Source organism: Rhinoderma darwinii, chromosome 1 (assembly GCF_050947455.1).
Source record: "Rhinoderma darwinii isolate aRhiDar2 chromosome 1, aRhiDar2.hap1, whole genome shotgun sequence".
In the NCBI taxonomy this organism is placed as follows: domain Eukaryota; kingdom Metazoa; phylum Chordata; class Amphibia; order Anura; family Rhinodermatidae; genus Rhinoderma; species Rhinoderma darwinii.
Window position 1 is genome coordinate 526,976,198 of NC_134687.1, and position 18,457 is coordinate 526,994,654.

At 40.6% G+C, this 18,457-nt stretch overlaps 1 protein-coding gene across 1 annotated transcript in view; it reads left to right on the forward strand.

The window, feature by feature from the left end:
* The window catches only part of LOC142682658 (uncharacterized), a 44,009-nt gene that overhangs the window by 13,783 nt on the left and 11,769 nt on the right, over positions 1-18,457 (forward strand). Inside the window, exons 3-5 of the mRNA XM_075847318.1 lie at positions 625-786; positions 4,825-4,926; positions 7,365-7,475. Coding sequence (XP_075703433.1) covers positions 625-786; positions 4,825-4,926; positions 7,365-7,475 — 375 coding nt within the window. The remainder of the gene's footprint in view (positions 1-624; positions 787-4,824; positions 4,927-7,364; positions 7,476-18,457) is intronic.

The following is an 18,457-nucleotide window of genomic DNA, read 5'->3' on the forward strand; positions in this document are numbered from 1 at the left end:
GTACTGTGCTATGTTCACATTAATGTCACGACTTCCTTTCTTAATGGAGCCATAACAGCTATGATGGATACGTTTTCAAGAGGGTTCCAAGGAATATGATGGATCATTCAGGTTTTTAGTCAGGGTTTCGGTGTTTTTGATAGCAAAAATTGATGGAAGACTATTCTATTTTTGCTATTAAAAACACCAGAAATTGAAAGAATGGTAAAAAACTCAGAGGCTTACTCACATTTGTATCTGAACCATTAAGACCCTGAGGGACTTCTTGTCTGGATCATATCGTCCTTAGAAGCTGCATGTAGAGTTGTCATGTTCCACCCCCTCTGTTAGATGTTACAGGACTCGACATAAGGAATACTTATTGGGGGGAAGGAGCATGTCATTACTACTTTCTAAGCAGAATATCAGTTGTTATTATTTAGGCGAAGCAGTCAGAAAGAAACCATGAGATCTCCATAATGTAGGACCCAAGGAATGTAAGATTTTGTTGAGCAGTTTTAAGCCTCTAAATGTTTTCAAGTTCACTATCAAATTTTGTCATTCCTCCTTGGGATATTCCCATAAAAAACATTCCATTGAAAATTTGTTTTCTACGTTTTTTTGTTTGTTTTTTTTTAAATTAAGGAAATTCAGAAGATACTCGCTCCGTAGATCTTGGTGCACGGGCTGAAAATAAAGGATTATATACAGAGAGTTTTCATTCTGCCTCATGGATATTTCGAGGTGATGACTGCAGTCCAGACAATAGTCCACGATGTCTCAGCAAAAGACCTAAATCAGTTGCAAGTAAGTATGTGAATGTACAAAATTGTTAAAGGAGCTGGCCTATTATATAAAAACAGCTTATTACCTGGCTATGCCATGAAAGTCTAATTGGTGGGGGTCTGACCATTGGTAGCCCCACAGATCCAGAGAACCCCCACCAATCCTGAAATTGGGGATTCAAGATCCCGCATGACCAGCTTAGAAAAAAAAACATGATTTTGCGATACTCTGTCACGAGATGTCTATGCTATATGTGTCTATGTGTGGACACCAAGTGGTTTTGATGTGGATAGCAGCCTGTCAAGGGTTTTGCTAGCATGTCGCAATATTGTATAAAATTTATTTCATCAGAAATTGGAGTCCTAAACCAAATTCAAGCAAAGGTAAGTTTGGACATTTCTGCAATACCGCCTTATATATGGTATAAATAAATAATATTGCCAAATACGTTACATATAAATACCAGTACATACTGTACACATAAATAATTCCTCCATATACTGAATATATAAATATTAACACTATATACTGTACATACAAATAATGCTGTTATACAATAATACAAAAATATAAAGGTCTCAAAACAACCTAGCGCCTGATGGCCACCAGCCCTCCTACCCCTTGTTCTCCTCATTTCCATGTTATAAGTTTCTTGTCCATGTTTTTTTTCTTTTTTGAATATATTTTCTTCTATTTTATTATGTGGAGTTCATTCAACTCTAATTTACGAGACTATATACTCCCTATGCAGTTAATTCCTTCATTAATATAGTTTCCACATTGTGACCACTCACATATCTATCTTTTTTCCACCTCGTTTATAAACTATTGTTCAGTCAATATATTTTCTTTCACATGTTACTATATATATTATATAATTATTTTGTTTTATTTTCTAACTGTACTAAACTTCATTTTCTGTTTGTTTTGCAAACATTTTTAATAAACATACAGTTTAAAACAAATTTAACTTCTACTAATATACAATACTATAATACCTACTATAACCAAATAAAAGTATGATTGCAGAATCATACTTAACCATTAATTATATATACACACTCATACCTAGGACCTTTGCCTCACACACACAACACTCATACCTAAGATACATACCCAGTGGTGGATTAAAAAAGCCATATGCCCTGAGATGTTACCTAATTTTGGGCTTCCCCATCCCCACAGTCCTGCCACACAGTGCCTATAGTCTACACCACCTTTCTATGCTAGCATTGACAACTGGGTGTAACCATTCCCCTTGTCAAAGAGCTGCGTCCTTAGACATTGAAATTGTTCAATCATTGCTGACATTATGAGTCTGTGAAGGGACACCTCCTCTTGACGATGGGAACGGTAACACCCAGTTATCAATTACGCCTGGGCTACACGGAGACTTTCTGTGGAATACAAAGATTTACTATAACATACGTGTCAAGAGACGTGTCAGCTCCTTTATGAATCCAGTAACTCACAAATTAGTCTTCTCTGATTAGAGTCGGTCATTTTCTTCTCCATCTGGCCCAGACCTCCATGATGACCTCCAGAGTTTGCTGCTGAGATATCTTTGGCCCCTCGCCTCTGCTACTATCTCCAGCCTCTATAGCAACACAAATAAATTCACACCCCAGACCAGACCCCTAAGTGAATGCAGAAACCAGACCCCTACATTAATTCAGACCGTAGACCAAACCCCTAAATAAATTCAGTCTTCAGACCAGACCCTTAAAATCAGGTCCAAGACCAGACCCTAGAATAAAGACAGACCAAGGAATAAAAAAAGATCACAGACCTTCTAAACTATTAAAGTCCTCACACCCCCTCAACAAATGCAGACCACAGAACCAATCCTGAAATATATACAGAACCAAAAACAGACCACCTAAATGCAAACTGTCACGGTCACATGGTATGTGGACCCACTAGGCCGCTCCGCCGTAGCGGAGAGGCAGCTGACCAGGTCTCAGTCTATACGAAAGTCTACAGCAGTTCGTAACACTCGGGTACCTGAATTAGTCCAGACAGTGGCTTCAGAACGGATGGAGGTCGTTGCAGCAGGTTACGCCAGACGTGGCGCACAGTAAAAGACGTGGCAGAAAACACTGGACGTGGCAGAAGACACTGGACGTGGCAGAAGACACTGGACATGGCAAGCAACAGCAGGTGCAGTAGGACACGACTCCAACACTAGTAGTCACAGGAACAAGAACACAGCACGGGATATAGGAACAGGTAACAGGACACGGGTAACAACTGGAACGGGAAACACTAAGGGAGCATTTGCAAGACAGACTTTGGATAAACTAAAAACTTTTAGGCAAGGATCAGAAGGGCTGGGGCCTTCTTATAGACCAGGAAATCATGTGGGTTGATGATGATAATTATATTCATGTGCACGGACACAGTGGACCGGAGCGGAAGTGAGCGCTGGCGTCTCCTAGGAAGGAGATGGGGACCAGCGCTCACAGATCCATGGCTGCGGGCATCGGGAGGTGAGTGAACCCGATGGCCCGCGGCCATGGACCCTACACAAACCAAGACCAGAGCCCTAGATAAATTCAGATGCCAGGCCAGACCCCTAAATACAGATCCCAAACCAGACCACCTAAACTAATACAGACCCCAGACCAGAACCCCTAAAGTAATACAGACCCCAGACCTGATTCTCTAAACAAATACAGACTCCAAACCAGACCGCCTAAACAAATACAAATCCCAGACAAGAACCCCCAAAATACAGACCCCAGGCCAGACCACCTAAACTAATACAGATCCAAGACCAGACCCCATACACTTACACAACAGTTCTCTTTCTGTGGAGCCTTGCTGCTCTGCCCTCTGGCTTCAGGACCTGCACACATACTATATGATCATGTGACCTTATCTGTACAGGTCCTACACAAAGTAGTTTAGTCTCAATTTTTGCCATGATTAGCCGTGGGCCTCTGAGAGCCTAGGGCAGCCGCCCCAAATCACGAATATTATAAAACCGCTACTGCACCTTCTACACGCATACCACACACACACACACACACACACACACACACACACACACACACACACTACCCACTAATCCCTCTCACTTACTAGATATTTTTTGTCAATTGATGACCCCTGGCAGAACCTCCTGCAGAGACAAAGCCACACCCACCTCACTGCAAAATCATGCCTCCTCACAATTACAGATAATTTCCCTGCAGTTCCTGAAGTGTGTTGGTTTACTGCAGACAGTAATAGAGAGAGTGGCATTGCTGAACATTACTTATTGGTTCAGAGTACAGCATCCGCTAAGCAGTGCCGTTCCCTCTTTCTTCTATCTAATGAGGTCTGTAAAAAATGCAGTCCAACCTCACCCCAAGAGCCGAACCATGAACTAACCAATGCTGGGTTCGTGGGCAGGCTCTTTTATTTTGATGAGAGAAAGCACTGCTTTAACTCTGCCACTTGGTTCTTGCTTGATTATATAGAGGCAGACGACTTCATCCCTCTACTCCCCCTTGCCATCTCTGAGTGTCTGATCAGCAGCTGCATAAAGATAAGCTTGATCAAACACCTAGAACGCTTAGGCTTTAGACTACCGCTATAATTAATAAGAACTGTGTGGGTGGCAGCCAGCTGGCCCACTGTGCACCGCCCGATCTGGCATTTACTAGAACTGCCAGATGGCCAGTCCCCCCCCCCCTAGTTTTAGCTCACAGAGGACTACCTAGACTGACATAGCTCCAAGGTGGAGCATTGGTTAAACATTTCAGAATGGGAGGCTGCCTCTCCTCTGATATTATCCAAATAATAATTCACGTTTTTAAGTCTATATTCTTGTCAGTTTTACACATAAGCAGATATCTTGATGATTTATTTTGTCCTAATTTTCCTCACATCGTCTTCATTTTGTCCTTTACAGCTTGTAATAGTGTAATCCATTATTTTAATTAGTATAATTTTCCATTGCTTGACAGTTGACCCGCATAAGTAAAGACAATATACTTAGAATTCAGATTGCCTTATTTTCCCAGTTGTGGCAGCAGATGAATAAACTCTGAATATGCATTCCTTTTTAAACAGTTCGTGAGCGTACTGTGAGAATTGCAAAAGGTACAGGAGACTACCCTTGGGGATTTCGGATCCAATTTTCAAAGCCTATTTTAGTTACTGAAGTTGATACAAGTAAGTACATTATTTATTATCAAAAAGAAGTAGCCTACTTCATAAAATGTATGTGTGTGACATAATTTAGAGTCATGACAGTATCCAGCTATTATATTTCCCTATGTCTAGGCGAAACAGAGATCTTGCTAAGAAATTCGGCAGTTTATGGGGAATCTTAAAAAGGTTTTTTTGCAAAAAAAAGTTTTTAGGAATTGTCCATCAAGTAAATAGTTTATAAGACAAGGTCAGATAGGTGTACCTAAAGGGTTATTCCAACATATTACATTTATGCATATTTGTAGAATATGTCATATATTTTTGATAGGTAGTGATACCACATTTAGGACCAAATATAGGAGAATGGAGGTCCTGTGCAACCTCATGAGAGAGGAAAAGTTTAACAGTGTATCATGACTCACAGGACCCTGTTAAAGCAGTGACAATGTATGTGAATCACAGGTGTAATTTGCATGTCAGGCCATTATTGAGTTGTTTGCTGAATGGGTATGTTATTTCTATGGAAGAATCCGGGATAAGTGTCAACAGAGGTGTTTCAGTGGAAACAATAGGGTCAGACAGGTTGAAGTCGAACTTGTCCAATCCATGTTTCCCCCATCAACAGACATCAGGAGGCAGTCTGCTGGTCACCATAGATATGAGATTGTCAGGGAATCCTGCTAAACCTGCCACGATCTGATAACAAAAATTTCATGTCCGTAGTCTGGGATTCCAAGTGTTTTGTAATGATGTTCTTGTACCTAAATTGTTATTCAGCCTGGTGATCTGGAATCAATTGTATTGCATGTAATAACTATTCAGTTTAGTTAGGCTCTGTGCACACCACCTTTTGGCCCTTTGTTTAGCGTGTACTCCAACATATAATCTAAAGGTGTCCAAAGGGCTGCATTAGCCAAGGGGAGGCCAAAAGGGTGTCCTTTTGGCCTCCATCAGGCTAGTATATTTCAGCATTCCTTTTTTTTATTTTTTTGAAGGATGGAATAGCATAGTAGACTACACTATTCCATCCTGTGGGATCCCACAAAAAAAGCATACCGCACAGTATCCATTTTTTTTTACCATGGGAGCCTATAGTTGATGTATACCACTGTATGACATACGTCACAGGCTTCTGTTTAAAGAGGATCTGTCACTAGTTTATTAATGCCCTATATCATAACTAATCTAATAGGCGCTATGATGCTGATAACTACAGTGTGATTATTTTTCAAAAACGTTTATTATTTGCAAAGTTATGTGCATTTTTCTAAATATGCTAATTTGGCTAGACTTGCCAAATGGGAGGTAACTCTTTCTTTTATCTCTGGGCAGTGTAATGTTTTCTATATGACGCTGTCCAATCAGCATACAGCTTCTCCCCCTTCCCTGCCCAGCAACACAGGGTGATCATATAATATACAAATTCCATTCCCAACTGTGTTTTCAACTGGTGATACCTGGTCTAGCATAGCCTCATTTGCATAACTTTTAAAATAATAAACTTTTTGGGACACAATTTTCACTAGCATTATCAGTGTGACAGCAACTATTAGATTAGCTAGGAGATAGGGCATTACTAAACTAGTGACAGATCCCCTTTAATGTATATGTCATGGACTTTTCAAAAGCTTTCCATGATGTATCTGTTAAATGGACAATCTTATAGCCTATGGGTGAGGGATGCCTAACAGTGGCACTATCCACCCATAGGCTATAATAGCATTCATTTAACGGATACATCATGAAAAGGGATCATGAGCATTCTTGACGTATTAGTTAAATGGATATTATTATAGTCTATGGGTGATGGATGCCACTATTAGGGTATGTGCACACACACTAATTACGTCCGTAATCGACGGACGTATTTCGGCCGCAAGTCCCGGGTCGAACACAGTGCAGGGAGCCGGGCTCCTAGCATCATACTTATGTACGATGCTAGAAGTCCCTGCCTCGCTGCAGGACAACTGTCCCGTACTGTAAACATGATTATACTACGGGACAGTTGTCCTGCAGCAAGGCAGGGACTCCTAGCGTCGTACATAAGTATGATGCTAGGAGCCCGGCTCCCTGCACGGTGTTCGGTCCGGGACTTGCGGCCGAAATACGTCCGTCAATTACGGACGTAATTAGTGTGTGTGCACATACCCTTAGGCATTGGTCACAGCATATATTTAATTTATATGTCGAAAGATTTTTCACAGCGTATACATTAAAACGTAGAGCATAAAACATGGTGTGAATATAACCTTATACTGTGATTGCTCAGTAGTCCCTTCCTAGCTCAATATAGTTCAGAAAATATATGGATTTAAATAAGATGATCAATAAGATGCCGGAACACAAGCAGACATGTTGCAGTATGTGAGACTGGATTTTATTTTTACTTAGACATTGTAGGCTTATTGTTTTTTTCTTATACCATCTGTTTCTTCATTTCAATAATTAAAATAAAACAGATGGTGCAGCAGAAGAAGCTGGACTTCAGGTTGGAGATATAGTAACGGCTGTTAATGGAACTGACGTCACTAGTATTCCTCACTCCGAAGCTGCAAGTTTAGCAAGACAAGGTAAGCACAAGCACTTATATGAAGAGACTCAGTGACCCCATTTTATTGTATCCACTAAAGATACTGCATACTTTTAAAATGCTTCTTGCAGAACAAGGCAGGATTCAGTCTCATCCTTATACTGTCTGCTTGTCAAAAAAGGAGTGTTAGAATTGTATGTTATAGAGAAAAGAGACCGCAGCACTCAAAGTGAAAAAAAAGTGGTGTTTTCTTTAATTCATCAAAACATGAACATGCAAGGTTTCAACCCTGTCAGGGTCTTTCTCAAGCATGCATGAGATAGACCCTGACAGGGTTGAAACATTGCATGTTCATGTTTTGATGAATTAAAGAAAACACCACTTTTTTTTCACTTTGAGTGCTGCGGTCTCTTTTCTCTGTATGGACTCATGATCCCTTTTGGACCGGGGGTACTTACCTGCGTGCGCTCCCCATTAAGTTGGGATACTGTTGTTCCGTCTCAATTGCTGGTCGTGCTGCTGGATAATCACGTTTTAGAATTGTATGTTAACCATTTACCACCATATTACAATTTACGTAAAGAAATTATTTGCAGAAAAAGTTAAATAACTTTGGAAATACGTTATTACTTCTATTGATACTGAGTTACAATCTGTCTAATAGTCCAGAGCTGCATCAATATTTCTGCAGACTGAAGATCTGAAATTTCCCAACATTCCTTGCTCGCTCAATGTTTGTCTCTAGTGATTTGCGTTCCAGGCAGTTTGGACTTTACATCAGGTACTATCCAGTAATCTGATATAGGAAAACTGATTGTCCAACCACAGTATAGGAGCTCAGCTAAGCTACCTTCTGGTACAAAGTGACTGAAATGTATCTTTATAGGAATTGTAAAATGGTGTTATAAGGTGAACATCACCTTCCAAGAAAAATGTTCGTTTACCCTCATAATTACGTCCCCCGTTCCCCCCACTAACTTTTTGAAATATTCATTTTTCAGTTTCTGAGTTACAGCAGCCATTATTCTCCATCTCTATCAGAAAGTTTCTACTTACATTGCAAAGTCCTGTATGAATGAATTAGAGCAGCTTCAGTATAGCTGACCATAGAGGGAGGCATTACTATATCTACCTCATCAATGTTCCTTGTGTGAAATGACTTGGAAGGGTCATAGTGAGACCTCTCTAATTACAGTGCCTGCAGTAATGAATTGATAATAGGTCCTTGAGCAGTTTCATTCAGATGTAGTTAAAGGGTTTTTCCGTGAGACAACATTGATGGCCTATTCTTAGGAGAGGTCATCCTTGTTTAATCTTTGCCGATCAGCAGAATGAAGGGGCCGCAATGTGGGTGTGCTTGGTACTGCAGCTTAGTGCCATTCACTTGACTTCATTCTACTAATCACCAGGGGTCCTGGGGATGATACCCGCAGATGAAAAATTGATGGCCTACATAAGCATAGGCTTAAAACTGAAAATTCTGGTTTGTGCAGAGTTCTCTACACAAGATTTGCATTAGTAATCCGCAATAAAATACAGACAGGCTTACAGGCAGATAAATAGATAGGATAATATTGAAAAAAGGAGATTAGATAGATAGATAGATAGATAGATAGATAGATAGATAGATAGATAGATAGATAGATAGATAGATAGATAGATAGATAGATAGATAGATAGATAGATAGATGTGATACAAAAGACAATAATCACATCTAGAATATTTATTTATTATTTATGTTATATAATTTCCATTGCTTATATAGTGCCAACATATTCTGTGGCGCTTTATTTTTATTTTTCACTGCAGCACACAGAATATTAATCAGAATATTAATCAGGCTAGCAGCAATGTTAATTGTGCATTCATTTTTTCCATCAGAAAAAAACTGCAGCTACAGAACTGTGCTGGCTGTGCTTACAAAACGTGTTTCTCCTATGTATGGCCCCAAAATAGGAAACATACATCAATTCTTTACTTTCGACATTAATCATGGTAAGACTGGAGAATTCTTTGGCTTATTCTTGCCCTCAACAAAATCCTCACCTCCATATGTCGGCTTCTGCAGACTAGCTAGCTTGCGGCCTATAAATATTCTAGCTAGAATATCTAGGGTACAAATACCAAACCCAACAATCCATGTTTGTATGCAGTAGATTATTCTAGTAGACGCATACAGCAAAAATACATTTAGGTGTTTTTGCCTGAGCACCAGAAGCTGCAATGCAGAATGTTTTACTTGGGATGTTACCTTCATGATGTTTTTAATGCACAGTATTAAAATAAAATTCTGAATTGTGCCCTGGATGATGTAGTCCCCCCAGTGTCAGAGTATTTCTGCGTTGCCAACATCAGCCCTGGCATTAAAAACAAACTCATTACCTGCATAAATGTCCCACAGCTGCTAAGCCTCGATGGAAGAAGTCTGGTTCCCCTGCTGACTTTCTTTACTACAAACTCATCTAATACAACCTATTACATATATATATATATATATATACACTACCGTTCAAAAGTTTGGGGTCACCCAGACAATTTTGTGTTTTCCATGAAAACTCACACTTATATTTTTCAAATGAGTTGCAAAATGACTAGAAAATATAGTCAAGACATTGACAAGGTTAGAAATAATGATTTTTATTTCAAATAATAATTTTCTCCTTCAAATTTTGCTTTCGGCAAAGAATGCTCCATTTGCAGCAATTACAGCATTGCAGACCTTTGGCATTCTAGCTGTTAATTTGCTGAGGTAATCGGGAGAAATTTCACCCCATGCTTCCAGAAGGCCCTCCCACAAGTTGGATTGGCTTAGAGGGGCACTTCTTGCGTACCATACGGTCAAGCTGCTCCCACAACAGCTCTATGGGGTTGAGATCTGGTGACTGCGCTGGCCACTCCATTACAGATAGAATACCAGCAGCCTGCTTCTTCCCTAAATAGTTCTTGCATAATTTGGAGGTGTGCTTTGGGTCACTGTCCTGTTGTTGGATGAAATTGGCTCCAATCAAGCGCTGTCCACATGGTATGGCATTTAGTTGCAAAATGGAGTGATAGCCTTCCTTATTCAAAATCCCTTTTACCTTGTACAAATCTCCCACTTTACCAGCACCAGAGCAACCCCAGACCATCACATTACCTCCACCATGCTTGACAGATGGCGTCAGGCACTCTTCCAGCATCTTTTCAGTTGTTCTGCGTCTCACAAATGTTCTTCTGTGTGATCCAAACACCTCAAACTTCGATTCGTCTGTCCATAACAGTTTTATCCTCTGTCCGATGTCTGTGTGCTTTTGCCCATATTAATCTTTTCCTTTTATTAGCCAGTCTCAGATATGGCTTTTTCTTTGCCACTCTGCCCTGAACGCCAGCATTCCAGAGTCGCCTCTTCACTGTAGACGTTGACACTGGCGTTTTGCGGGTGCTATTTAATGAAGCTGCCAGTTGAGGACCTGTGAGGCGTCTATTTCTCAAACTAGAGACTCTACTGTACTTGTCTTGTTGCTCAGTTGTGCAGCGGGGCCTCCCACTTCTCTTTCTACTCTGGTTAGAGCCTGTTTGTGCTGTCCTCTGAAGAGAGTAGTACACACCGTTGTAGGAAATCTTCAGTTTCTTGGCAATTTCTCGCATGGAATAGTCTTCATTTCTAAGAATAAGAATAGACTGTCGAGTTTCACATGAAAGCTCTCTTTTTCTAGCCATTTTGAGAGTTTAATCGAACCCACAAATTTAATGCTCCAGATTCTCAACTAGCTCAAAGGAAGGTCAGTTTTATAGCTCCTCTAAACAGCAAAACTGTTTACAGCGGTGCTTACATAATTGCACAAGGGTTTTCAAGTGTTTTCTAATCATCCATTAGCCTTCTAACACAGTTAGCAAACACAATGTACCATTAGAACACTGGAGTGATGGTTGCTGGAAATGGGCCTCTATACACCTATGTAGATATTGCATTAAAAACCAGACGTTTGCAGCTAGAATAGTCATTTAGCACATTAACAATGTATAGAGTGTATTTCTGATTAATTTAATGTTATCTTGATTGAAAAAAACTGTGCTTTTCTTTCAAAAATAAGGAAATTTCTAAGTGACCCTAAACTTTTGAACGGTAGTGTGTATGTATATATATATATATATATATATATATATATATATATATATATATAATGTACCCCCACAGTGGGAAACAGGAATATTTCACTTAAAACATCCCATTCATCTCTTTGAAACTTTTAGCTCTCCCTCTACAGACAACCTGTCACTGACCTTACAGTAAATACCCTCGCCGTCTTCGCTGTTAACATTTCCCCCTTCCTTGGCTGCCTCATCTTGTTGTCTTGGGGCTATACTTGATTTGGATCTCTTTTGTCCCCTTAGCCACATGCTAACTTAACCCTAAGAATATCTCCTGGATGGGACCTTATCCCCCTAATGATACTACTAAAAACGAGTTCACACTCTCATCCTTTCTGTAATGTATTATTGTTATATGCTTTTTTTTATTGCTTCTGCCCCCTGCCTGTTGCTTGTTGCTGCATTGGCTTCCTGTAGAATGTAAAGCTCTGGTACTTGCCTATAAAGCTTCCCACAGTGCTGCATCCTCCTACATATCCTCTCTTATCATCCTACTTGTGCTCATGATCTGCCAATGAATTGAAACTTCCTCTCTTATCACAACCTTCGATACAACACTTCTCTTGGGCTGCACCTATGCTGTTGAATGCACCGCCACACAAAATTATGCAAGCTTTTTCCATTCAATATTTTATTCTCCTCATTACTTTCTTCTTACATTAGTTCAAAATTGATGACCTAGTTCTCTAAATCACATCCTTCTATCTGATGTAATACTTACCCACACAATTAGTAACTTTTCCTTGTATGTTTTAGATTGTAAGCTCTGGGGCAGGGTCCACTCTTCCTATTGTTATTGCTTGTATCTCTTTTGATCAATAATAATTTTCTGGCAATTCTGTATGGTTGCTACCTAGCTGAATTATAAAGCGCTCTGGAAAATGTTTGCGCTATATATATATATATATATATATATATATATATATATATATATATATATATATATTGGTAAAACATAAATATACCATATTGGGTATACATAGTGAAAAATTAGGTCATGTGAAAATTATAAATGAAGGCGTCTTTAGCTTGGTCTTTCAACCCACAATTACTTTACTGCTGAGGTCAGCTGTAGTGTAATTATTTAATTCTTACCTTAGTTTTCTAATTTTACCAGATCCACCAACTAAAGAGACAGTAGTGTGACCTTCTATCGATTTCTATGAGAGAAGAAGAAAGTTTAGGGCTTGGATTGTATCAGGGAAATTGCGCAATGAAACACTTCTGTGCTGACATTATGTGACAAAAAGTATAATTTAGAAAATGAAAGATAAACTCTAGAAGTTGGTTTGTATACATTTCTGGTAAAGGAAGACTATAAATCTTTACCGATAAGCAAAAATTTGATTTTGTGCTAAGGAACAAGATCCTTCTCACAAAATTAATGGAGGAATCTTGGGGCATTAACTTTGTATTGTTTGGAGGGCATTACTCGGTTATATCCTGTACTGGTATTCGATTTCATCCTTTGCTGGTATTCTGCTTGTGAGTGTATGAAATGTTGCCATTTTGCAGGGCTGTTAAGAATGCCTATACTTAGAGTTCCCTTTCAATGTGTCTACTTTAGTGGAGAATGATTTTGGGAGCCACTGACGGCTTAGTACCAGGGTTAAAATAAGTATATAAGAGGAGACCCTCAGGGCAGAACCACTGGACGGCCTCTATTGACATCTGATGAGTACTGAAGCCGTTCAGCGGTCCCGTAATGCCGGTTCAGTATGAAAGAAGAAACCCCTTCCCAAACCTCCCCCTGTAGAAACATGCATCCCCCTCATCCAGGATCAACGGCTCATTGTTACTTTTGGCATTATCTACCATACTCTATCTAAAAGATAGCTTTGTTTCATTTTTCTTAAAGAAATGTTTATGGATTTCTATCTTCCTTTTTTCTGTTACTACTTCTTAGAAGAGATGCTTTGGCTAATAATATACTGCTCTGTGTATGATTACTGTAACTATTAATTTGCAGTATTTTCTTCTGCAATGCTATATTCAGGCGATCTCTGTTTGTACAGTAAATTTATAAAAGATTTTATTAATTTCTATAGCATTTTGTAAATCCAGAACAAAACAGATTGAATCATTGTTCAAGTTTCAGTTCAACCATTTTGTTCTTCTTTCAAATCAAAAATAAAATGTGCCAGTCATAGCACAAACTATATACCATTTTCCCCTTCCTTGTGTAAAGTCTGCAGCTGAGCTTGACAGATGAAGCCATAATAAACAGAGAAATCAAATGTTTAACCGTATCTGTACTTGCAAATCCTCTTTACTAAAAATAGCCAAAAGAAGGGGCACATGAAAAATACAATGAACGTATGTAGCATGGTGTGCCTTTAAAGTGGTTATCAAACTTCTTAAAAAAATGCAAAAGTGGTCGGGTGCCGTATTTCTAACATCGCCACGATCACTGAACGGTGATGCCAGTAATACAGCACATGACCACAGAGGCCTCTAATTGCCTGCAGCGGTCACATGCTGTCCGCTTGTAAACAAAGACCGGGAGGACCGCCAAAGTGTCAACGCTGGAATGCCAAAGGGAAAAAGAGGTGAGTACTGATTCTTATTTTGTTTTATAACATTTACAGCTGGTTTCAATTTTTATTTACAAGTCGGATAACCCTTTTAAAGATGGCCTGTCAGCTCTCACATATCTCTTTTCATAAACACTTGAATTCCCCATGAAATAACAATTCTGTAACATATTTTTTGAGAACACTGTGTTACATACAGTTCCTCTCCTAACCCTTGCCTGATTGTCAATTCCTGGTCTCTGCCTCTTGCCTACATATATACTGTGTTAAACAAGTAGATTATATGATCTTTGCCTCTCGTCTTGCCCCTTGAATTTGTTCCCTTCTGTTTGTCTCTCTGGTTTGACATCTGGCCTGGACTACTGACTCCGTTATGGCATCTACATTTGTCTTTCTGGTTGATCTTCCAGTTTTGACCCTCGACTTTGCATGACTACTCTCTTGTTCCTACATCGCTGCCACGTATCGCTGCCAATTGGTGATGGAGAACCGTGATCAGGGGATCCAACCGGTTAAGACAAAACATAATTTCAGGGGTCCCTGGTGAAGAACGGGAGGACCCCTTAGATTTCACACCTTACACAAGGTACACAAAATCAACTAATGCTGCTCAAGCAACTGCTCTGCCTCTGGATATTTATGGTCTAGCTCATCAAGTAACTCAACAAGGTAAGCAAGAAATCCTTCATTTCCTCTAGAGGATCTCCTCCTACCTGGATGGCTTACAGCTGGCAACTGCATCTCATGAACATCCTTGTGGTCAAGTTTACCCCCTTTAATTACCAGACTATATCCGCTTATATTTAGGAGTATTTATAAAGGGGCTTTATTTGTAAATCTTTATCCCCAGACGCAGATTTTTTCCTTCGTGAAAGCCCTGTATAGACTATAAAGGTGTAAACAAGATCACAGTGAAGGATCATTACACTTCTCAAAAGAGCTTTTTTAACATACTTACCTCGCCGCAATCCAGCGCTGTCTCTTCCTGCCGGCCGCAACCACAATTAATGTCTCGGCAGGGGCTGGTAGGGATGTTGAGTGGTGCATGCGCAGACCGCATGGCCGTCCGACCAGCCATATTGCTAAGCACTTTATTTAAATTGTCAGCATTCTGGCCTCAGTGCCAATTATAGGTGTTAGTTTCTTTAACTGGTTGGCTGTTTCTTGAGTGGTATCTTATCCTTATCCTGCTCCTTGCTGCTGTGACCCATTTTTGTCCCTGACTACTCTCTCGGATTATCCTCTCAACCGCAAACCTGACTCTACTACATCATCGCTGAATATTTAGATTGTCTGACTACCTACTGAACACCAGAACTGTATCACATACTGCTATATCACCATTGCTGATCCCTTATTACATGAGTACTTACTTACTTATTACTTTTCTATTCTGGAACATGTAATTGGAGCAGCCGTATCTCCAACCTCCCTAAATTGGTGACTTGTCTGAGTACCACGACCCGGGGATCCAACCGGTTAAGTCCAAACTTCAATGCAGGAGTCCCAGGTAAAAAACGGGAGGATCCCTTAGACTCTATACCTCACTTAGGTCAATTCCAGTGCCAATGTTCAATTTTTTACAGGTACGTCTTCCTAACACTCTGATTTGTGTCATTCCCCTGTTAATCCTGCTGGAAATGTATAAATAAATTGACTACTGGATGTTATTATTCCCCATGTTAATAGTGTGTATCTCTACATATACAGTTCACACTGATTTAACAGTGTCAGAGTGTGTAGGAACACATCCTATTGGCAAGGTGAATGATAATAACCGGTTGTCAATTTATTTATACATTTTCAGGAGGAATAGCAGAGGAACGGCCTAATGCAGAGTCCTAAGAAAAGGTACTCCAGAATTGTTATTTCATGGGGAATACAAGTATTTACCAAAACATACATGTCAGGAGAGCTATCAGAAAGTTAGTGGTGTTCATTAGAAAAGTAAAGTAAGTAACATTACATTAAAACTTTTTTTATTATATAGAAATAAGCAAAAAGTTTTGAATGTTTCTCCAGTTGACATTGGGGAAATTGATGCACCTTATTATTTTCTTAACAGGGGTTGTCACAACTGGACAGCCCTTGTTCATATGACCTATTAAAATATATCAACATTATAGAGCGTAGTCTTCTGCTTGGAACCCCCTCAATTAGTGAAGAGCTGGCACAGACTCTGGAGGACTCTGCCCAGTGGCGTAGCTACAGGGGTCACAATTGCGACCGGGCCCCGAAGCCAGGGGGGCCCGCAGCCCCCCGCACCACATCAATAAAAAGTTACTATAGTAACTCGGGCCACGGGCCCCTGTTACTATAGTAACTGACAATACTTACCTTCTTGTTTCCGGAGCGCAGCGGAGGTCCTGACGTCAGAGCGCTATGCGCCGCGCACAACATCTTGATCCCGGATAGAGTCAGGACAGAACTTTCGCTGCGGCTGAAGAGGAGGGTAGGATTAAAATCCCTGTCTGCACTCGTACAACAGCTGCTTCCCCTTCATTCCGGTCACTTCATTCCGGTCACTTGCTCACACTGTGAATCTGTGTCGGCCATTCACAGTGTGAGCGAGTAAGAGAAATGAAGGGGAAGCAGCTGTTGTACGAGCGTCGCGGCCCCTTCAAAACAGCTGATTGGCCGGCTCCCGGGAGACGGACCCCGACACATCAGCTATTGATGGCCTATCCTGAGCATAGACCATCAATGTTTAGGGACGGGACAACCCCTTTAAGCCTATGATGTAGCAGGCTTAGAGGGCCCATGAGACAGGATCACAGATTGTGTGATGCTGTCTGCTAGGCCCTGTATCTAAGCAAATCACATGGTAGGCTTAGATACATGGCCCATGTGTGATCCTGTCTGATGGGCCTTGTATATAAGCCTACCACATGGTAGGTTTAGATACAGGGCCCCAGCACACCGTAATCTTATACTGTATAAGATTACTGTCTGGTGGACCCTGTATCTAAGCCTACCTTGTGGTAGGCTTAGATACAGGGTCCCACAGAGAGTATCACACATGGGCCCTGTATCTAAGCCTAACACATGTGTTACTAATCATTTTTTGTGTGTGCTTTCTTACAGGTTCGGTCGTTGGACTACGTCGGATTCCAGGACTACTTCGATGACGGATTTTTTTATTATCAATAAAATGGTTAATGAGGGTTACGTGGGTTTTTTTTATTTCAATAAAATATTTTTCTATGTCTTTGTTTTTTTTTTTAAACTATATTACTACCGCCTTAGTAATGGCCGCCGGCTGATTGACCACGTCCATTGCTAAGGCGGGGCTTAGTGTTAGCCGGTGCAGAGGCTAACACTAACCCCTCATTATTACCCCGATACCCACCGCCACCAGGCGTGCTGGGAAGAGCCGGGTACGCTCCAGTACCTGACCATCTGCAGTGATGGACGGGCACCGGGGGCGGCCGCAGGCTGGTACTATCAGGCAGGGACAGGCCAGAGACAGTGGCCCTTCCCACCCTGGTAATGCTAGGCTGCTGCTGCTTTATTGTATCTGGTTATGAAAAATGGGGGGGACCCCACGTCATTTAAAAAAATTAAATAAAAAAAAATAATTGTAAAGAACGATGTGGGGTCCCCCCTAATTTTCATAACCAGCCAGATACAACACAGCAGCAGCCTAGCATTACCAGGGTGGAAATACTACCTAATACAGCCTAATACTACCAGTCTGCGGCCGCCCCGGTACCTATCCTTCACTTCAGATGGTCGGGTACTGGTTCATACCCGGCTCTCCCCAGTACCCCTGGTGGCGGTGGGTACCGGGGTAATAATGGGGGCTAACATTAAGCCCCGTCTTAGTAATGGAGGTTGTCAATCAGCCGGCAGCCATTACTAAGGCGGTAATAATAAAGTTTCAAAAAATACAAGCACAAAGAAAAAATATTTTATTGAAATAAAAAAACACAACCCCCATTAACCATTTTATTGAGTATAAAAAACAGTTGTCATTGAAGTAGTCCTCGTATCCGAAGTAGTCCAACAACCGAACCTGTAAAATAACACAAATACACAAAAATAATTAGTAACACATAAAGAAGCAAAATTATTATTATTCTTCCCTTTCATGGGTCCAGCGCTGGAGCCACAATGTCAGCGAGCTGGGCCCTATATCTAATCCAATCATGTGTGATACTGTCTGCTGAGCTGTGTATCTAATCCCATTATGTGTGATACTGTCTGCTGAGCCACTGTATATAATCCAATCATGTGTGATACTGTCTGCTGAGCCAATGTATCTAATCCAATCATGTGTGATACTGTCTGCTGGGCCCTATATCTAATCCAATCATGTGTGATACTGACTGTTGAGCCACTGTATCTAATCCTATC